Source organism: Furipterus horrens, unplaced genomic scaffold (assembly GCF_987537825.1).
Source record: "Furipterus horrens unplaced genomic scaffold, mFurHor1.1.pri manual_scaffold_2, whole genome shotgun sequence".
NCBI lineage: Eukaryota > Metazoa > Chordata > Mammalia > Chiroptera > Furipteridae > Furipterus > Furipterus horrens.
The window spans coordinates 137,908,215-137,930,748 of record NW_028327172.1 but is presented as its reverse complement, the minus strand read 5'-3'; the positions used below and the strand labels follow the sequence as shown (position 1 = coordinate 137,930,748).

The 22,534-nt window shown below is 43.9% G+C and overlaps 1 protein-coding gene across 9 annotated transcripts in view; it reads right to left on the bottom strand.

Annotated features, from left to right (window-relative positions):
• The window catches only part of CELF2 (CUGBP Elav-like family member 2), a 402,001-nt gene that overhangs the window by 62,248 nt on the left and 317,219 nt on the right, over positions 1-22,534 (bottom strand). For all 9 annotated transcript variants that reach the window (XM_090266503.1, XM_090266497.1, XM_090266496.1 and 6 more), the window contains exons 4-5: positions 13,226-13,274; positions 5,327-5,461 (exon numbers count right to left, since the gene is read on the bottom strand). In XM_090266503.1, coding sequence (XP_090122629.1) covers positions 5,327-5,461; positions 13,226-13,274 — 184 coding nt within the window. The remainder of the gene's footprint in view (positions 1-5,326; positions 5,462-13,225; positions 13,275-22,534) is intronic.

Below are 22,534 nucleotides of genomic sequence, written 5' to 3'. Positions count from 1 at the left end.
AACTTAGGTCATAGCTGTCCCCTTTTTCTACTAAAAATGAGCTTCTGGGTGCAGTGGGGTTCACAAGACCTTGACAGGACAACTGCTCCAGTCTTGTAGGGTCTACTCCTTATTTTTTCTAGACTGTTGTATGTGCTATCTCGGCTGTCTGTTCTCAGGCTATTGACCAAAACACAAGAGAGATTTGGGAGAAAAGATACACGTACCCAGACAATGAAGCTACATTTTTTGGGGGAAGGGTGGTTAGATAAGATATTTGTATATTATTATCTTAAGACCTCCAAAAACGTAATAGCAAAAAAAAAAAAAAAAAAAAAAAGAAAAGAAAAAGAAAGAAGAAACATAAAAAAATTCATCTGTGAATGTGGCCAACCTTGCAATTATTTATTGTCTCCACTTGCAGAAAGTCAGAGATTGCTAGTAGAAATGAAAGGAGTTTGATTCCTTTTATTTCAGCGAGGTTGCCTTCTTGCTGCTAAAACAGATAAATGATTGACTGGGGAAAGGTTTCTCAAAGTAATTTCCTCCTACAGACAGGGTCTAAGGGAAGCACGTAGCTCTGTCACAGAGAAGGTTTTGGAACACATCTATTACACTTGTCATTTCAATCGAAAGGATAGCTTAACTCAGGTGTTCTACCTTTTCTCTTGGCTGCAAGAGAAATTTTAGAGAACTAGATGAATTCTTGCTCTGAACACACAAAAAAATATAGGCACTTTATAAAGCACGTACAGTGCCTGGGCCTCTTTTCTGCTACTCCTTTGAAAACGGCACAGCAGCCTGCTATATTTTAACTGAAAAAAGCATTAATTTAAAATAACGTGTGCGGCATGAAAGAGATTTCAACCTATGGAAAACTTGTTTTATAAATTCTCATTGTGCTGAAAAAAGGATCAGAATGTAGCCAATTTTCCTCACTGTATCTTTCTTGGCAGTGGCAGGGGTTATTAAACATGTTATCAGTATAATAACAATGGAGCACCCAAATTAATACTCTGATGAACCATTCCCAATGTTGGGTCCATTTATTTAAAATTGGCACAGAGAAATCATTCGATTATGGCACCTGAGGTTGAGTGCAGACCAGGACTTAATAGCTGGCACAATGTCAATGGAAGATTGTGTCCAGAGCAAGATGACAAGAGACAGTTAATGATCCAGGGGGCACTTGATAAAAAGTCCCCACATTTCTGAACATTAAGGTATTGTGTGGGCAAGACTAAAATGGTGTGATCAAAATTGAGTCCCTCTTTGTGTACGTGTTTTAAGAGTCAAAAACCCTATTCTAACATCTTGATCAGATATAACAAAAACAAATGAGGATATAATGGCTGAATCCAGTCTGTGCTTGCCAATATCCCTGAAAATATTGCCAATTCATTCGTCAAGGGTTTTGGCAGGAGAATGCTGGAATACCATAAACACAGCTGGAATATTCTGTTTAAACAAGCAGAAAGTTACCTTAAATGGCAGTGGAGATTTGACTACAGTTTTTGGGAAAGAAACATGAAATAAATTCCATCATTGTCTTTGAGTTACAAATATTCAGTTGCCATGGTACAGAAAACCTTGTATATTGTACCCAGATAGTCCATTCTGACTGTGGGGTTATGGGTGAGAACACATGAGTATTTTAGGAAATCAGCATGCTAAGGTACCACTATCACATGCATGCACTGGCTCAGAGCCTCCAGCTTTGGTTTTGAGCTCCTATATTCCCTCTGGCTTGCCATGTGTGGGCGCCCTGCATGCTGCTTGCTTTTTCAGTGAAGGCTCATGCACCAGGACTGTGAGGTCGATCTGCCATTGCAGGAGGAGCTAAGTATTAGGAAGGTGCTTGAAAGCATCTCAAACCAGAACTTCCAAATTAGAAAAGATGGCAGAACGGGTTACTGCCCCCAAAGGGGAAATGCATGTTTAGAGGCGGGCATACTGTGTGATGTGAGGCAGAGTCCCGCCACTTGCTGAGTGGCTTCAATGTGCTTGGCAGGTGCTAGGATCTTTCTGTGTACAGTTGTGACAGTTTCCTGGGTATGCAGGTGGGAGGCACTGTCCTGGAACATGGCAACAGGCCTGGATGCTGGTGAGTAGTGAATGATAGGACTCTTAAAATAGTCGTTCTTGCCAAGAGGTAGATCATGCTTTTTTTTATGGACAGCAATTCTAACAGAAAGTACAGTAAGGCTTAGTAAGTACAAAGCTCTGGGTCCTAGCAGCCCACTGGTCTGGTTCAGTGAGGGGTCCTGAGTCAACAAGCCTGGAGAAACATCAGCTCAATACCTATCAGAGAGGAATTTAAACCACTGATGTGACAGAGAAGAAATGACATTAGACACCTGTGAGGGAGCAGCATCATGCTTGTAGCTGAAAAGCAAAAAAAGAAAAGTGAACCACCCAATAAAAACTTGGTTATTGACTAGTTTATACACTGGCTTAGTTATTAGAAGGTAATTTTCAGAGCAGCCAAGCTTTCATTTCCCTTAATTTTTATTTATTTCTGGAACAGCTGAGCCAGCAACAGGCACTGAGACCAGAAGTGCTGAGCGCCCTTTATCTGCGGTGCCTCTAATGGGAGACACTTATTAATATTTGATTGAAAACTGCAATTCTTTAATGAAAGCAAAATAGTAGCATGAAAGATAATTTTTCTTTTAACAAATACACTGATTCAGAAGTGGTCTCCCATACCCAGGAGTCCCTGGATCCTGCTAATTGAAAAACCTAACATTGTCTGTCTTTATATTTCAGAACAAATGGTTATAAATGAGCATTTTCTTTTTTGTCACAGGGAATCTCATCAGTTCACCAGATAGTACTTTTCTGTAAAAAAATAAAAATAAAAAAGGTAGAGAGGAAGCTTCTGTTCTTTATATTGACCAGTATTTGCATAAAATATTGATGAGGGTCTTCCCTAACTTGTTTCAGAAGCAGGCAGCTCCTGTCTAGGCCAGTTGATTAATCAACCAAATAGCTGATCACATTGGCCAGATTCTCTCGTCAAGTCCTGTGTCCTGCTCTTTCTTATGGAAGATGGGGTTGCCTGAAAATCTCTTCTGCAGAAACTACTCACGTCTGCTCAAGGAGCTCTAGACATTGCAGGGGCCAATGCCATGCATTACTGTCCCCACCGGACAACAAGAAAAGTGAGAGGGAAGGTCGCTCAATAAACAGACCCAGCTCAGCAGAGGGAGAACGGAAGTTGTGCCTTCCTGACTCACGGTCAAGGCCTCTAGTAAACCACATGGATGGTGTGCCTGTACAAAAGCCCCACACTGCTAACCGATGATGCACTGCAATGCGCAGGGCAGGTATTACGACTGCTGCCATTTACAAATGGGGAACCTGAGGGAGAGAGGTAAGAAGATGAAATGACTATGGTAACGTTTCATGTCAGGAGAAGTTCTGGGATGGGACCTGGGGGTCACTGACCCCCAAAACACTACAGAATTCACGGTGAGTAATTGTAGGGCCCGGCTTTCTGTTCTCAGTGCCATGTGCCTTGGCACATGAAAAAGTACAATGAAAACATAGAAGAGTGACTGAGAACAGTAACAAGAGAGAACAGTAGTTCTGATTATGAAATCGGCAGCAGAAAGGCATGGCAAAAATATTATCGTGTGTCTCCCACATATTTTGTCCTTTGTTTAGCCATCCTGACTTTCCCCTTGGTATTCTCTGTCCTGGTTTGTCTGCCTAAGCGGGCATAGGTCTGTCATGATGCAGAAGAACCCTAGGATCAAATATGATTAGAAGCTCTCATGGTATGAATTTACTAGGATGGAAGAGAGGGGACTAGGATGGAAGTCCTAGTGTCCTTCTGCTGGGAGGTTGTACAGGAGCCAAAGGCTGTGAGGGTCATCAGCATAATGCACTATTTTGGGTGACACTGGTGATGGTAAAAGTGGCAAGCTACAGATTAGACCAAGGCACTGGGTCTGCTGTTTAGGGGTCTCCCTCAGTATCACGTTTTGCTCAGTTTTTTAGAGAACTCCATTTTTTCAATGAAGGTTACGTAACAAGAGTTCAGAATTGTTAGAGAATTCATTAACTGTGATCTCTGTGCCTCCTCCCCTCATTTTTTTTTTTTTTTGAGCGACCTGTGAAAGAAAATAGAGGGATGGTGAGCTCCAAGCTGATCCACCTCCTTTCAGTTTTCCTCTAGACTCCCTCCATTTGGGGACCTGGAGGTGGATGTGGGCGGGACACTTTTGTTCTTTGTGCCTGCAATTCTGGCAGCTGACATCATGAAGCTTATGTCTGAAAGTCAGAAGAACAAATGTTGTTCTGCACATGGTGCTGACTTTAAGCTAACCGAGGGAGACAGGTGTGAGGAGTGCTTTGTACCGCAGGCCCAGCCCTTCCTCCCCTGTGGTCTGGGGTGGCAGTGCTGTCCCAGAACCAGAGGCTGGAATGAAAAGACATTTCTAATCAGCCCCATGGAACTTGCGCGGATAACGACATTAATGGAATGCAATCTTTTTCGTGTTGCAAAAATATGCATTTTTTAGAAGAAACTGAAAACTGTAGTTTACGTACTTGCTTTCAGTTCGGCCTCCCTGGGCTGACTGGGAAGCGGCAGTCAGCTGAGTGTTAACACTCAGTGACAGCCCTTAGGAGTGGTTTGAAGAAGGGGGTGTGTGGTACTGTCATAGGGGATGGAGGAACGGGAAGAGGATAGTTATTTCCAACGACTTTGTGTAACTGCTTGGGAAAACTCGTTTTCTTCAATGCTTGGAGCTGCAGCCTTTGCTCCTATCATGGTGACAAAGAAGGGCCTACAATCTTCTTCTAGAGGAGGTCATTTCTCTGTCGCTAAATGAACTCCCTGTGCTCAGGACTCCAGGTTTGAAAACAAAACCCTGATGCTCCCAGAATGGCCCAGTTTCTCTGAGTTCATATCTGCTCTGTCCTAGGTGGAAACATGGATATTTTGCCTTGGTTTACATCACTGCCAGGAGGCCGACACCCTTCCCATTTCTTTCAGGCACAGCCGGAAAGCCAGAAACTAGATGAAAACATTAAGTATTCTGCTCCTTTTCCACATCTTCCCCTCACCCTTGTTTCAATCTGAGATTGAAAAGGGATGTGTAACAACGGGGCAGCCTGCTGGCTTCCGGCCTGACAGTGATAACCTGAGCTAATATGTTGGCACCAAGACCTTGCCAACTTTTCAGCTATGGTGAAAAGTTCAGGCTGGATAACTTGATCACACGGAATGTATTACAGGGTAACCCCTTGCTGCGTGTGGTGGCTACATCTACCTTGACTGTGACACAGAGTTCCAATTAGCACTTCAGGAAAGAGGCTTTAGTGACAGCACACTCACCTCGACTTAGCCCGTCGGGTCCCCGGAGGATCCGGCACTCTTCTATCTGGCCAAATGGAGAAAACATCACCCTGATATCATTCTCGTTACATTTCTTCGAAACCATTCCTATGAACAATTTTCTGTCTTCCACAGCTAGGAGACAAAAATAATGCATGAGCAAAGGCTGCTATCATCTTTTCCCTTGTAATCAATGCTTCGTGACCACACCAAACTGGGTGCCCATCTCGTGACACTGAGCTCAGGCCCCAAGGCTGACCCTAGACCTCCTGTCACTTCCACTCTGCCTCCTTGCCCTTCCCGACACTGCGCTCTCTCTGAGCTTGTTCTGACTAACAAAACAGCTTCACAGGACACAGAACACGAAGAAGTTCTTCCCCCTCCACTTGGAAATGAATGGTAATGTGTTTACTAAAATGTTCAAGTTCCATGTATTTGCTAAACACCACCATTCTACAGAGATATTTTTGAAGACAGTTTTTTTTTTTTTTTTTTGTTTTGGTAGATGTTCTTTAACTTGAGTGACAGGGAAAGAAAAAGGTCAGGAGAGGAAAAACAAAAGGAGCAGATATAACGGAACAGTAAACAAAACTTTTAACAAAGCATTCGAGGTAAGAAAGCAGCCTTCCCCTCCAATTTCACATAGCTTCGTCCCCACAGATCCGGAGAAGAGCAGGAGATGAAAGGCACCCACTGCCCTGGAAACCTAGCCATGGGCTCTGCATCCCTAACCAGGACAGTACATGCAGTCTGCCTGCTACAATGAAAGAGGGAGGCGATCCTAGTGAAGAGAATGGGGCTGTAGCTACTTGAGAATTACATCAGGATGCCCTGGCTTAGGGGTGAAACCTGTACCTAAAAAAGAACAAGGAGGGAATAATACTCTTCTTCCCACTAGGGAGGCAGGACTCTTGATGAACAGAAATTCACTTTGGATGTCATGCCAACACGGTGCAAATTCTAACCTTGGAACCAGATGGGGGTCAAGATTAGGGAAGGTTTACTTCAGATGACCAGGGAGATTTTCCTCACATGCTTGTGCTCAGGACCACTGGCCGATGTTTAGCTTTAAAGGCGCCATTACAGCGGAGTTGAGCGCAGTGTTGGGAGTCTTCTTTTAGGAGAGAGCAAGATACTGACAGAGAACCCCCTCAGGGAGAAGTCTTGCTTATTCCCCATGTTCCATCCACCCCATTATTAGAACTGAAGAGGAGGTTGGCCGGCTGCAGCAGCACCTTAGCTCGTTCCGGCTTAGCAAAGGGCTCTGCTGTTCCTCGCTGTAGAAACCTTCTTCTTGCATGTGTTTTATAGTCTTGTCATTGCTATTGAATTGCTTTTATTTCTGTTTCCCTTATTCCTTTCCTGTAGAGAGTAAGTGTCTCATTTTCATTTAACACGCAAGGCTGTATTGTAGCCTTTCTAGGGCCGGTTGCTTTTGGTGCCTAAGTCACACTGTATGGTCTCTGCCCTCTGGGAGGTGGGACAGAAGGTCTGTCTGTGAAGCAGTGAGGGAGCACAGGCGCCGACTCCAACAAGACGCTGTCCAACACTAGTTGGCAGGACGGGGCAAGTTCTACTGATCCTCATGCAGCAGCTGAAGCCAAGTGTGGCTACTGCGCATTTAAAAAATGTCTACTGTGACTGAGGCCCACGTGACTACTACATTGGACAGTGCAGTTCCGAGGGGCCTAAGTGAGACAGCAAAACGGTCCTGTCACAGAACCCCAGACTGGAAGAAGGAGACATGAGAGATGTTTTGTCTACGTCTGAAAGAGATCCTGCGGCCTGGCGGGGGGAAGCGGCTTGCCCAGGGTCATTCAGCAAGGAGGTGGCCTAACCTGTACCACGACCTAATATCCTACTGCTGTCCAGGCTTCTTCTCACTCTGCTGTGTTTCCTGCAAGCCCAGAGGAGGCAGATGAGGCTTAAAGCAGAGAGCAAGGCTGGGATTAGGAAACTTCGGCCCCAGTTCCAGCGCAGCCATCACACTGATGTGTAACCTTAGGCAATGAGCTGGACCTGGCTTGTCAGCTATAAAATGAAGGTTTAAATTCTTTTTCCTTTTCTCTTTCTTAAATACTGGAGAGAAGTGGCCCAGCCATATGCTTTGGTTGACTGAAGCACGTGGGGGTGGGGCATGCTGGAGCCCAGAATCCTTCCCTTAGCCTCTCTCCGCAAGGTGGCGGCTGCTGCTGAGACAATGCAGCGAAACTGCAGGGCTCCACGGACCGCAGGGCCCAACCACAATTCCACAGTACTTGTCACTATGAACTGGGCCCCACAGTTTTTGAGAAAGGCTTGATGGAAGATGTGGAAGTTAAGGTGGCCTTGAAGAAGCTGGACTTAAAGAAGCCAAGGGAGCCGTAGCTGCTATCTTTAGGAGATTCCTATTTAATTTTTTTCTGATCCTAGAGAATCTGGTTTTGGTTCTTTCAGACTAAAGCAAATAATCCATTCCCCACTGGTTTTTGGTTTCAGTGGTAAATCTATTGATTATGGTATTTAGCTAAAGCAATTCATAGATTTTGAACTTTAGCGGGAAATGATACTAAACAAAACATGCAGCTCCTCAGTAAGCTAAAAAATAATTTTTTTAAACTAAGATAAATCTTAAGGAAATGGAAACCATTTAAAAAATTCTGATTTCCTAATCACCATGAAGGGAAAACTCAGACAGGCAGGGAGACCAATAATAACTTTCACTTTTTTCAGTAACAACTACTAGTTAAAAAAAAAAAAAAACAACCCTAAAGCCGACACCATCCGTATGCTATTCAAAATGTGAATTGTTTGTGTGTGCGTATGCGTGTGCTTCAGGGGAGGTGGATGTCTCCAATTTTTTGCTAGTCAAGGTTGCTCTGTGGTTTTAACAGCTGGGCCATGTTTGTTTTAATGGCAAAGTGAGGATAGATCCCTCTCCCTTGAGTTTTCCTCATTTTCCAGTGAAAATTTACTCACACAAACTCTCCCTGTGATTTCCATGCTAAGGAGCCCCTAAACAGCCTTGTCAACATTTTAAATAATTATAATTATCTTCAATTTACTTAACTTTTTCATCAATATTTGATGAATTTCTTGGTGGGTTTTCCCCTAGTATTCACAGGCAGGGAGTATCTCACTTATTTTTTCAATCCACAAGAATGCTGATTGCTTAAATAAACCCACCATGTTCACAGTATTCTGCTAAGTGCTTTAGGGAAATAAAAAAAAAAAAGAATTAAAAGATAAGGTCTCTGCCCTCTTGGGAAAAAGCCTGTTTTCCTTTAGAATAACCAATGAATGAGTGAGAGGAAATAGTTTAATATACAAAATGCTGCACAGAAGGGTTACCACCATTAGTAACAACAACAGCAGAACGGGAAGGTTCTCCAGGCCAGGGATTATTTCAAGTTCTCCATCCATGGTTTAAATAGGAAAGGGTTAATATGATAAATGGGAACGTTTTTTAAGTTCAGGGAATAGAAACTTAATTTTTAAAACATCCCTAACTGTAAGCCAGTGGTAACACCCTGGTATACGGCCTGCCAAGTCACACCTGGATTTGGGTGGCCTGAATTAATTAACAACTTTTCAATGTGTTAGTGCTAACATATGGCATTTAATTACTGCCTTCAAATCCATGAGTTTCTCCACTTTGAATTTCAAAATCGTTTCTTCACCTTCCAGTAAATCAGAAGGGGGCTGGGTGGGGATGCCCTGCTACTCCCATGTGCACTGGAGCCTTGCAGGCCTTTATCCTCCCTGACAGTCTTTAGCTATCTTGACTCCTGTGAGCTCTGAACTTGACACGCGAACCCTGGGTATTACAGAGGCCTTGAGAAAAGAGGTAGGGGCCTTGATTGGCATTTCTGGATTTGAGGCTGTAAGGACCCCTGACAAGCTCTGATGCTGGAGGGTGAAAGCAGGATGGCTTTATGCTCTGTCTACAGAGTCAAGAACAATCTTCTCAACCAGGAGCGTGACCTAAGAGTGAATATTGGCCACAGCCACCAAGACCTACCCCAGCCACAGAACCAAAGGAAACCTCTATGCTTTTCTTATCACTCACTGCTAGGCAAAATTCAGATCTAGCAACTGCATTTAACACCCCCCTCCTTTTTTTAAAAAAGGTTTTGTCTATTTATTTGTAGAGAGATGGGCAGGGAAGGAGAGAGGGTGAGAAACACTGATGTGTGAGGAAAATATCAATCAGTTGCTTCTTGCACATGACCTGACCAGGGACCAAACCTGCACCCCAGGCATGTGCCCTGACCAGGAATTGAACCAGAGACCTTCTGCTTTGCAGTACAGGGCCCAACCAGCTGAGCCACAATGGTCATGGTGCAACTACATTTAATTTTCAACACTGTTGGTACCTTTTCCTGTATAATGATGAAGGATTAAAAGCTGGGAAACAGGCCCTCCAATGACATGCAGAAGTAAAGAGAATAACTAAGGTTGTGCCAGCAGATGCTGGTCCCTGAAATCCACACTGTCTCCAGTGCCCTTCCTGCACCGTCACTCGACTATCTGCAATGGAAAAATAACGAAAACGCTGGAGTCTATTGAAATTTGGGTATTGATTTAGTGTGTTATTCTTAAAGTCCCCAGCATTGTATTGCTAATGCAATGGACTTTTCTGACAGGGGGACACCTGGCATAGTAGCAGCATGAGTGAATTGGCATAAATATGCTAGAGGCTGCAGCTTAAATCAGAGCCAATGAAAAAGGCAGACTATAGAAAGCCAGGGAGATTTCAGAAGCCTGTTCAGTAAAATACTGATGTGCAGGGCAGAATGAAGAGCAGGCCAACATTTCTGAGCTCACCACACAGGTTCCCTTTGTCAGAGTCTCTGGATGAACAAAGACTAAAAAGAGTGATTGCTTTTCTGGAATTCATTTGTCCATCACTAATTAATCTGTGCCTTGTCTTGCTCAGCAAATACAAAGTTTTAGAAATCTGAACATACTGATAACAAAGGCAGTAACTGTCTAACTGCGATGAGCCCTTTGTGCTATCCATAAATGTCAGCAAACTCAATAAAAGTGCAATTAGAGCTCGTTATGCTTCTTTCACAACTACAGGAGCTATTTCGAGCATCTGAGCCAAAGAAATCTTCGTGCTCTTTGAGCTTTGGAAACTATGCTTACCTGTCAAAGCTGCCACGTGAAATCAGAAAAGGCTTGCAGCATTTATCACTTGCTTTAGAAAATTACACATTTCTCTTGATTCCTCCATCAGGTCCAAGGAGAACCTTTAACCCTGTTCATGTCTATGCAAGGTGAGGTTCAACTGGAGCCCCCATAAAGAAGGCACTTTAAAAGCAGATTTCAGTCCATTTATACTTCTGACTTTTTTTTTTTCTTTTACTTGAAGTTCAGGAGATGAAACTCCATCTACAAAGCAAAGGAATAATTGGCCCAACAAGATTTTTATTTTTAGGGGGGAGGGTTCCTTTGTGTGTATAGATCTATGCTGTGATGTGAACAGCCCAAGGCTGGACGTGCCAGTCTCGGTGAGCCAGATTTATGTCGATAACTTAGCAAGGTGAATATTTACTATGAGCCAGGTATTATGCTCAGCTCTTTGTAGATGGTGACTTATGTACTCCTCAAACACCCTTGGAAGGTAGGTGTTACAAGAATTCCAACTACAGACCACTATAGACAGCACCCTGTTATAGCTGGAGACAAGGAGGCCAGGTGAGATTGGAGAATGTAACCAAGGACACAGCTAACAAGTGCAGGGTCAAGGGGTAAAGTCCAGGCTCCTCAGAATAGTTTTTAACTGCTATTCTGGGTTGCTCCCTGGAAAATGGCATTTTTGGGTATTCTCTCATCTTAGTAAAACAGTGCCCAATCCTGCATGGCTTCTGAGATCATGCAAAACTGGGTGTACTCATGGCAGTTTTATTCTGTGTGGTGGCAAATGTCACCCTCAGTGTCCAGAGTAGACACCGAATGGCAAGGGCAACGAACCATTCTGAGGCCTCCCTGCAGCTGTTTTATGGAAAGGATTCTTTGAGTCAGGGCTCATGTCTGTACAATAGACAATGCAAAAGAAGACATTTTTTCATGGTTCAATTATTTGGGTATTTCAGGTTAAATGCTTTCAACATAGTTTTCTAATCCATCACACCTTTGTAGCTATGACCTAAGGTTCAGAAATAAGACAAAACCTTTTCCATCAACTTTCACCGCATCGCCCCTGTCCTGACACAGTTTAGAGAACGGAGAGGCAAAAAGACAGGGAGCATTTCTTTTTCACCCAGAAGCTCCAAGATGACCTTCATGGACAGAACTGATCCTACGAATACATGACCCCTCTCCCCATGGGGAACAGAACAACATGCACTTCTGGCACAGAAGGGTTCTAGGAACTGTCATGGGTCTATGGCCTTCAGCATGGGGAGGGGCACACTCAATGCAGAACGCTATGTGGCCAGGAAAAAGTCTGGATTGCAATGACTGATATTGTACAGAGGTGCTCTATCATATATAAAGTACTGTTACAGATATCTTGTACAGATCTTTACAAAAAGGCAGCCTGTGTGAGGTAGTTACCATTATTCTTATTTTATGGATGAGGACATTAAAGTTCAGTGTCTGAGCGACTAGTAAAGATCAGAAGACTGAATGTCAGTTCCCCGAGTTCAGGGCAGTCTTTTGTAGCCTGTTGTTCTTTTTACCATTTATTCCTGCAGCCTCAGCTAGTACCATGCCTGATACACAGTACATAATCAATATTCATTGTCTAATAAAGGAACGAAGAGACTAGACTGAGGTCCCGCAACAAAGCAGTGGCAGATCTTAGCCCCTCCGACACTAAATGCCAGGTTTGTGATAAAGTGGCAGAGGACATAGGGAACTAACTCTCAGAGAACAATGTGACTGATGAGAAGATGGTGGGCCATGCACTAATGTCTCCTCCCCGACACACAAATCAGAGGCTAGCAGCCCCATGATACGCTGTGGAATTCTTTTCAAAACTTTCCAGTCTGTGAAGAAGTCAGAAAATGGGATGCACTACAATTAGCAAAAAATACCTTGTGGAGAGATTTAGAGCCCAATCATAATTTACATTTGCAGATATGCAGATCTCTGAGTGCATGGCTTCTGCCCTGATTACTAATTAATGAGGTGCAGAACTGCCTGTGGAAGGAAGCCGTGCTGATTATGTCAGTCTTGTGGGACAGGAAGGCTCTGAGGTCTAAGAAGGTGGAAGAGTCCTTTCACATACATTTCAGTACATTCAAAATATAAAACAGGAACAGAGGGCTGGTGTAAGTGGAAGCAAAAACCTGAGAGAGGAATGTGACTATCAACCCTCTCGTGTCTCGGACAGTCAAATCTCGATTATTCCACGGACCTCATTAAATGCATAATTTGCACCGAGTGTATGTTTATTCAATCAGCAGGCTGAATACTGAATGAATGCGGATGCAAATGCATGGGTACAGTTCAGAGGAGAGTGCAGGAAGACAGCCTCCAAGCCAAAGAAGAACAAATGGAAAGGAGAAAAAAGGCAGCCTGGTTCTTAGCGGGCAACCCTTTTCCTCCCACCATCCCTGCACAGTGTAAGGTCATTCCTCCCCCTCAGGTGTCCTGTGTTGCTCTGCGGGAGCAGATAAACAAGAGTCAGAGGCCACACACAGGGTCACCACACAGAGCAAGTCCACAACAGAGGGACACGAAACACCATTTCTGGTAACATCACCACAGACCTTTACACCAGAGATAAATGAGGCAGGCAAGTGAGGCTCAGGTTCTCCAGACACACCCACTCTAGCGAGGGTTTCCTGGAGCAGTTCTATCTGCCTTTCCGAGAGAGAAAGCAACTGGGGCTGGCATCTCCCTCCCCCAGCTGACTCCTTAACTTACAGACACAGACATGACATGAGACAGTCCGTCGCCACCTACCGTTTGACTTTTCACTATCTGCAGGTTTCATCTGAATGGGATGATGCATCTAAAAACACAAAAGTGAGAAAGTAAAGGCAGATTGAACAACTGTATAAACGGTCTCAGACATCCACACTATTAGGCTTGAACACTGATATTGCTGTAAGGACACATAAATAAATAAGATGACCTCTCCCAGGTAAAAAGTAACCAAATCTAAATGTGAGCCTGTGTTTTATGTTCAAGAATAGAACTCTTTTAAGTCATGGGGTGCAGGCGGCACAGGGACACAGTATTTAAGTACCCAAGTACAGTATTCAAGTCTACAGTCAGACTTGAGTTTGAAACCTGGTTCTGCCACTCAATATGGTTTCTGTCTGTATCCTAGAGGTCCTGCTACTTATGATAGCTATGTGATCTTGGGCAAGTGTCTTAACTTCTCTGAGCTTCAGTTTCCTCATCTGCGAAATGGAGCTAATACCTGCATAGTAGGGCTGTGGGGATTAAGTGAGAAAAATGCAGGTAAAGTGCTTAATTAACAGGGCATAGGATATGCTGAAAAAAAAAAAAAAAAAGAAAGAGCTATTGTTTTCTTTTGTTATTACAAATTTGAATGCAGATTGCCTTTGTGTTTCTTCTGGCCATTCTCTGCTGCGTGGATTTTTCTTAGGTCTCAGAGTTATGAGAATTTGAAGGTCTAGCAGTTGACTGATTCAGGTGCCATTGTGTAATTTTTATTAAACACAGAGTATGGGACAGAATGGAAGGAGGGAGGAAGGGAGGGAAAGAGGGGAGAGGAAGGCAAAGACCTAGGACCATGTCTACTCAGTATACAGGTAGGAGTAGAAAAAGCCTGAGATGAAGAGGTGCCGTAACCGTGGCAGAACTGGGTGCCCTCTGGCCCTTTATGCAATGCCCATCACACCTCTGTGGTGCATGATCTGCAGTTTACTCCAAGTGCAGAATGCTGTCACTATTTCCAATTAAAATAAATTCCTCGAACTTCTTTAAAAGGTCTTTTTGCTTCATATTTCATCCTACCCCAAAGAACACTGGAGCCACAGGGTAGATGGAATCACTGGCTATGCAAATGCTTTTATTATAATGGGTCCCATTCTCCCTGAACCTTTAATTTCCCCAGTGGACTTTCATCGCTTGCAAGCCACAGCTCTGGGTTTTATCTAATTTAAATGAAAGGGGAATGGTACTTGGCTCTAGCACTTAAATGATGGGAAATTATTATCAGGCAGTCAGGACCATGTGCCGCTAATGCCTACCAGGGTCTTCAAAACATAACAGGAAGAGGAAAGAGGGAGCACTATCAGGGGATGAGAGGCTAAGTCGGTCAGAACTGTTTGTTTATTCTAAAAGGCAAGATGCTCTCAGGCATAGAACACAGGCCTTGGTTTGTGAGTTCTATTTGTATTCCCACTCCATTCATTCATCTATTCAATTTACAGAAGAGTCTAGAAAGAGAATGAAATGTTTAGGGATAAGTAGATCAGACTTTTCAAAAAAGACTAGAATATACACCTAAAAAGCAGGCAGAAGTAAACTGTGGAAAACTCCTGATTTGGGTTAAGGAATGTGGCCTCCATTCAATATGTAATGGAGAGAATAACCAAAAAAGAAAAGAAATGTTGGGAGAAGATGGACTGAGTCCTCGAGTTGGCTCTTCTTCCCTCATGTTTTATCCACCTGTTCAGCAAAAATGTTTGAGGTGCCCATGTGCCCCTGGCTCTAGGCTAAGAAGTGAGGAATGAAGGCCAAGGGGAGAAGTCCAGACCCCTCAGGTATTCACTGTGTGGTGGGGGAGACTGACATGTAAACGGCCTCCCCAGCAACGTGGTGAGCGCTGTGGTGTACACAGGAACGAGGGGGTATGGGAGCTCAGGGGACCAGGCACTGCTTTCTGCCTGGCAAGGGAAGAGAAGGTTTCTCAGCAAAGCTGGTATCCGATTTGTGTTCTAAAGGCCAAGTTGTACTTGCCGGCATAGGAGGGTGAAGTGGAATATCCCGTGTAAAGACACATGGGTGAGGAAGAGCACAATTTCTTGCAGTAAGTTATGCAAAACGAGCGCGGAGGGACACAGAAGTGGCTGAAAAGGGCATGAGCAACCGGCTCTCAGAAGAGCCTGTGCACTAAGAAATTGGAATGTTGTCTGAAAGTGAACGGGCAGGCATAGACGATTTAAGTAGCCAAGGCAACAAGATCAAACTTGAATTCTAGAGAAGTCCCCTTTGGCTACAGTAGAAAGACACAGGAGGCAGGGGGAACAGCAAAAAGGCTACTGCAAACGCCTGTGTGAAACTGATGGTGGTCTAAACTTCAGAGGCAACTGGCTAGCTGTGGGGGAGAGGGAAAGGGAGAAGCCCGGGCCTGGACAACAAGATATATTGTCAGATTATCACCCAAATAGAGAAAACAGAAGAATTTGCTTTGGAGGAGACTGATGAGCACAGGTCTGCACATGACCCATTTGATATGACTGTGGGATTACAGAGAAGTTGGGAATGTGAGTTTCAAGCTGCAGCGATGGCTCTGGGAGGTGGCAGTGGAGGCTGCAGGGAATGCGAAGTGAAGGGAGCCAAGGGACAGGGACAGAAGCACGGATCTGAGAGGGACAGACCAGAAGGCAGTCAGAGAAGCAAGAGGAGGAACAACTGGTCCCACAAGAGCTGCACAGGGAGAGTTTTAAGGACAAGGTGGTGCTGCTAGATGCTATGATGAAAATGCCCAAGTGTCCTTTTGGATTTGGCAATAAAAAGTTATTTAGGGAATTAATCAAAAGACATTTCTGTAGGGCTGGAGGAGGGCAGAATGTGAGCTTGCAGAGTCGGGGAGTAATAGGGAAGATAACAGTGGCAAAGATAAATGTAGACTACTATTTCAAGAAAAGTCACTACAAAATGGGGAGATACAGGAAGTCTGACGGAGGATGGGGTGGAGTCTTTCCTTTCCAGGTAGCAAAGACTTGGACAGGTTAATGTGCTGAAAAGATGCAGATGTGACTTTGGGTTAAAGAGAGGAAAGAGGAGGTAAGTGTACCTACTTATGTGTGGGACACAAAATGCAAGTGAATAGGACTTGCCCTCAGGGAGCTGACAATCCATCATGAAGCTGATATGCACATATATGAAGAAGAAGAATGTGACTGACGTTAGATTTCAGATCAGTCTGTGAAATGCGTGGAGGTCTGTAGCAGGAAACCTGGGACAGCATCATTCTGTAAGGACAGCACCATTCTGCTCTCAAGCTGTAAAGGGCTTGGCAATCATTTAGTCCAATGCTCTCAATTTATAGGTCTGAAGGGACTAAGCGACTTCACTAAGGACACACAGCTGGTTAACGACTGAGAGGGGATCAGAAATCTAAGCTTCCTGCTCTTACTCAGTGCCGAATCTCCCTATCACACTGCTTCTCCACAAAATGCCCCACTGGGGACTTAGACACATGAGCTCACAATGCAGGCTTCACTCACTGAAGAGAACAGGCACGCATTAGAAGGCGACTGCAATATCCCCTTAGTGAAGTAATAAACTTCCCTCACTAAACTCTCCAATAACTTTATCTATGCAGCTTTATGACCAGTATTGTACTAAGGCTTGGTTCTTAGTTTTCTTGTAGCGGTTGAGAGAATTAGCTCAATTTCTGACCTGAGACTACGCAGGAGGCTCAGGAACGCAATAGTGGTAGTATAGTCATACACACACACCATGTTCTGGTCAACGGACCATGTATACAAGGGTGGTCCCATAAGATTTTAATGGAGCTGGGCAATTCTTATTGCCCACTGACCTCAAAGCCATGGTAAGATCTTTGCGTAATGCATTCTTCATGTATTTGTGGTGACGCTGATGTAAGCAAATCTACTGTGCTGCCAGTCAGATAAAACTATAGCACATGTAATTATGTGCACCATTTTCTCTTGTGCATGACTTAGTCTCATGTTGTTTTGCACAGTAGCATGTTGTACAGGCTTGTAGCCTGGGACCAATAGGCTGTACCATACAGCCTGGGGGTGTGGTAGGCTATACCATTCAGGTTTGTCTATGATATTCACACAAACAGGAAGTTGTCTAACAATGTATTCCTGTTGTTAAGAGACTGACAACTATTATAGAGCAGCTGTTGCCACCAAAAACTTGAACTTTGTGTTGGTTTTTCCTAGGCCAAAAGGGGGTGAATGTCAACTTCCTAGAGATCACAACTGTCAGACCCTGGTGAATTCTGAACAGACGGTCACCCCTACTTCAGGTATATTCTGAAGACAATGAAGATAATGTATGTAAAGCACTGTGACCTTCTTGGAGAGAGGTGTTCAATCAGTACTGTATTAAGAATGGCTCATTATCATGAACAGCTCATGTGAGTTACAAATTTCTTATCAGATACAGGATGTAAATGTCAAGGAAGACAAAAAAAAAAAAGGTTTGGAGGAGTCCTTCTCATACCGTTTTACTTCCTCACAATCTCAGGACTCCAAAGACCATTGAGAGGTTTGCTGAATGGAGCAGAGAAATTATTGTAAAGGACTAGGCATTCTAGTTTCAAGTTTGCAGTTATAACAAAGGGATTCTTTCCCTAAACAGGAAATGGTTTCAAAGATTTGATCTGTGTGACTCCAGGACTACTCTTTCATTCCCTTATTTCTGCTTTTACCAGACACTCTGATAGCTGCTGGGAATACAGCAGAAAAAAGTCCTCGTCCTGATGGAGCCTGTTACATAGTGATACAGAGAGCCACATCAGCCAGCACCCCGCCCCGGCCCCCGATGATGTGTGTTGTGCTGAGACCCACAGCGTGGGAACCCGGTGGAGCGATGCCCAACATAGGCAAAGGGAGGGCAAGATGGAGAAGGTGTCTCAGCTGAAGGACTGGTTGAGTTCACCCTTGAAGGAATCCTAATGTTAACACACGAGTGAAGGACGTTTCAGGGAGGGAACAACATATTTGAAGATACAGAGTAGGAGAAATAGGTCATGTTGTTACTAAAGAATGATGATGGGACATCCTAACCAACAGAGGAAGCAATCAAGTTGCTAATCATCATGCACCAAATTACAAAATACCCAAAGCACAACAAGACTAAGAGTGAGGGATATATTCATGAAATCGAAATATTTCAAGTATAAAGACAACAATGAGAGTCTGCTCAATTCTGAATTAAAACTGCTGTAGGAATCATGATTGGTAGCTAGTGGCCACAACATCACTGCATTCCTCAGCAACGGAAGACAAAGTTCTTGGTGTCAGAACTGCTGCTTCTCAACACTGCCGCTGTAGCAGCCAAGAACACTGGCCTTATCTGCTGCCAGAGCTGGATGCAGCCGGAGGCTGGAGCTCCATTCTGTGTTCTGCACTTGGAGGTCCCAGTTGAAATCAACAGACCAGAGGAAGGGCCAGAGAATTAGGCAGTCACTCTTCCAGTCTCCTAACGTCTCGCCAGTTGGAAGGGCGTCTCAGAGTCAGAGGGGAGGCTAGTTTCCTGGGGAGCGTGGGTCCCCTTCTCCTTCTGTCTACAGCAAGTGAACACATGATCTTCAAGAATTTTTGCAAGGAGTCTCCTAAGACACATGCATTAATTAAATTAAGGCTGTCTCCGTAGCCATACAGGCTTGGCTGTGCCTGAAAACATCCCGCGTCCTTGGAGCACACTGAGCGACAGGAGGGGACCGGCTGTCGTAACCCAGCCTCCCTGTTGGCAGCATGTTTGTCCCAGGGAGATGCCAAGATCAATTGTTTTGGAAATAGGTCCTGAATTCATGGCAGTGAATCTGACTTAACACATTTCATCAAGTTTACATTTCTATGAAGAAAGCCTTTGAAATCTATTCCCTTGAATATTTCTTTGACTGCATATGAATTACCTTTTCATTTTATTGCAGAACATTTTGCCTCAAGTTACACATTCAGGTACTGGTTAACACATTGGTCCATATTTAACCCTGTCTGTTTAAGAACTAATGAAGTCTAATAAAAGGGAAATTTTGAGAGCTCCCACCCTCCCTTCCAGCACGGTGGGGAGGAGCCAAGCCTGTTCCTTAGAAATTAGTATATTTCTGTTACATTTGTGTATTACGTATCGCATCACACATACAGCAAGGTGGAGTCTCTGAAGAAGAGCTCTGCTGCTGCAGCTCACGGAAGGGCCATTGCTTCAGGGTCTCATTAGGCTTTCAGTGAGCTGGAGCTTTCTGAGGGAAGGACTGCATCTCACTGCCCCCTCTGTGCCAAAGCTAAGCACAACATCAATGGCGAGATGCAGCCTGCTCCTGTCTGACACAGGCCCAGTTGCCACCCAGGCCTCCACTCTGGTGGGAAGCTGTCTGAGCGTTGGAGCATGTCAGGCTTCCAGGGCAAAGCCTCATCCTTGATCCTGCCTCTGAATGAGTGAGTGGCACTCAGCCTTCCCTCCTCTGCTCCCCCCACATGCACTCAGGGCCCCAGATCTGGCCTGGACTTCAGAAAGCCAGAGCATTGATAGGACCCGATGCTCCTCACTCCTGAACGTGCTGACCTTCGAGTCGAAGCCAAGAGCCCAGCTGTGGCTCATGAAAATGAAAATGAGGATACATCTGCGCAGCAGAGCCATTACCCGAAGTCTGTGGGGGTAACGTCATGCGTAGGGAGCTGCACATAACCCTGGCAACAGCTGTCACTGACTACATTACAAGTCCTATCGTGTCACAGGAACACAGATGAGGCTGGGCCTCAGAGCACCGGCATTCACACTCTCTGGAGCTCCCATGACACACCAAGTCCAGCGGGACTGCTCTAAACCTCTCTGCCTTGGTTCTGTGATGAATACGGGGGAGAGTCTGAGTTTAATAGCCAACGGTAACAGAGGCCACGTCTGGACGATGGAGGACCTGGAGCAGGAAATGGGTGGAGGGGAAGGTGGCAGGCCGATTTCTCACACAGAGGAGAACTCATGCTGGAACTTGTTTAACCCCAGCCATCCCCAATTGATGAATTAACCACCTTTAACATGAGATTCAATAAAACATGCCATTTTTAACCTGAAATGGGTTTTACAGAGTCACTGTTACACATCTCATTATTAAACCTATCCTGACCTCTTGAGCGAGTAGCTGTGATAGTACATATTATACGCTTACTGCCTATAAAATATTTAAAGGGATACCAAGAAGGGAGAGAAAGAGGAGAATTCACAGAAGAGCTATGCACTTCCTGAGAAAATGAAGATTCCAGCCATCAAGACAAACCGAAATTTTTCTTTCAGTCCATGACAACACACGTATGACTCATGCAGAATACTTGTATCTTGTTGTACACAGGCTAGGGGATACCAAGAGCATCTGTAGTTTCTGAATTTTTCTTTAAAATGTTTTATAAATAGCAGAGGTAAGTTTCAAAAGAATTGCTATCAACTGGAGGCCCAGCATCCCCCAAATGACTGTGTGTATTGTCAAGGGATCTGCTATCATAGGAAGGTGCTCCAGAGCTGTCTGGGCTTCCCCAACTCTCTAGGTAGGAAACTTTGCTCCTTCAGTCACTGTTATATGATGCTCTTCCAGAGAAAGAGTGGGAGAAACAAAAGTATCTTTAGGAGTGTTGACTTACTAGTGTTAAGTAAGAACTTAAGAATTTTTCTGATTTTTAAAGTGGTAATAGGATGATAAACTTGCCAAAATAGAATAGAATAGATGCCTCTGCAAGAATACAGATGACAAAAATAATGTCTTTGAACCAGTTTTTATCACTGGGACAAAATCAGATTTTGAGCTCATGGCTATACCTGTTAAGTGTAGAATTTAGGTAATTTTGTGAAAACGGAGCTACATCTTCCCTTCCACTCTCAATTTTCCTGTGCCAAGCACTGTTGCAGGTTCCTTACGTATGTTAACTAACTTAATTCTCACGCTCACCCTGACACAAGTACATATGAGGAGCCAAGGAAGAGGCAGGGAGAGTCCAAGCTCTCTGAGATGTCGTATACCTATGCTGGTGAGAGAAGAAATCGATGATGAACAAGAGTAGCTTATCAACTATCATGAGAGAGAAAACTAATAGCTGACATGAACAGATCCTGCATTTTGTGGTTTCTTCATATACTGATAGTGTAAAAAGTACATTGGAATCTTCAGAATTGATCAGTGTGGACCGCTCAGTGTTGATTAAGCCAGCATTTACATAAGGCGGCCCTGATCCTTGGTTTTATGTTAACAACTAGATTATACAATGCCAATTTATTTGAATACTACTTTGGGAATCCTGGAGATATCTGAATGCCTAGTTGTCCTCTGAAGATCCGAATTCTTTGGTGGGAGCGGAGTGCATGGGGCCAGCTACACTTTGGGTCACAAGGCTAGTCCAGGGTGCTCTTTTGTGCACCGCCACAAACTCTGTTAACATGGTGGGTGCAGAGAACACTTTCAACCAACATTTGCTGACATGTATTTTTGTAAAAGTGACCTAAGCCAAGGAAAGAAAGGGTATTTGGGTGTGACAACGACAAAGAAATAGATGTTATACTTTCTCTTCCTGTAGCAAATCACAACTAGGGGGAAAAACTATAGTGAAAATAAATGAGGAGCTTAAAGCATGGGTAGTGTACTTAAGTGTTCGATAAGGTTATCATTATCGTTATTATTTTATTTAGTGGAAGAGTTTCCCAGAGGGAAAAAGGAAAAGGTCCCATTTGAAAGCTAAAAGACTATACTGGAAGGAATGGCCTTTCTTGGTCATCTGAGAAGTAAACAGCTAGTATTGGTCAACTCCCAGCTTTCTTCATAAACACTAATAATCCAGTGAAGAAGAAAACCCTATAGAACCTCAGTGTCTATATGCTTTTGGCTTATCAGCCTCCAAGGAAGCCTCTTCTAGCTGGAATTACTCTACCTGTTCATATTTTGTAACAATCATGGGGTGGAGCAGAGGGGAAGAAACAAGCAGTGAACCCATTTAGTCCTGGCAAAGAATAAAATAAAAAAAAATGTTATAGGAAAATTAGATTACTCTGGGTAGAATTCTGTGAGGAAATTTGGAGTCTGTCACGGTGATTAAGTCATCATTTCTGACAGATGACTCTAATCAGCTGTCCGAGAACATTCCGCAACCCCATCTGCAGGTTGGCATCCCAGTTACCCAGCCTGTGTTACCTTCTGTAGACAAAACACATACAGACAAGAGGGGGTAGGTACAGCCGGCATTTATTATACTCATCAGCTATGATTAGGTTCTTTGTTTTCATACTAAATAATAACACAGGCTTCTATCTTGCTTCATTTATTCTTAAAATGAGAAGAAATATGAATAGGATCAAACTAGGAGGCATGGGATGTGAATGAAAAATAACTTA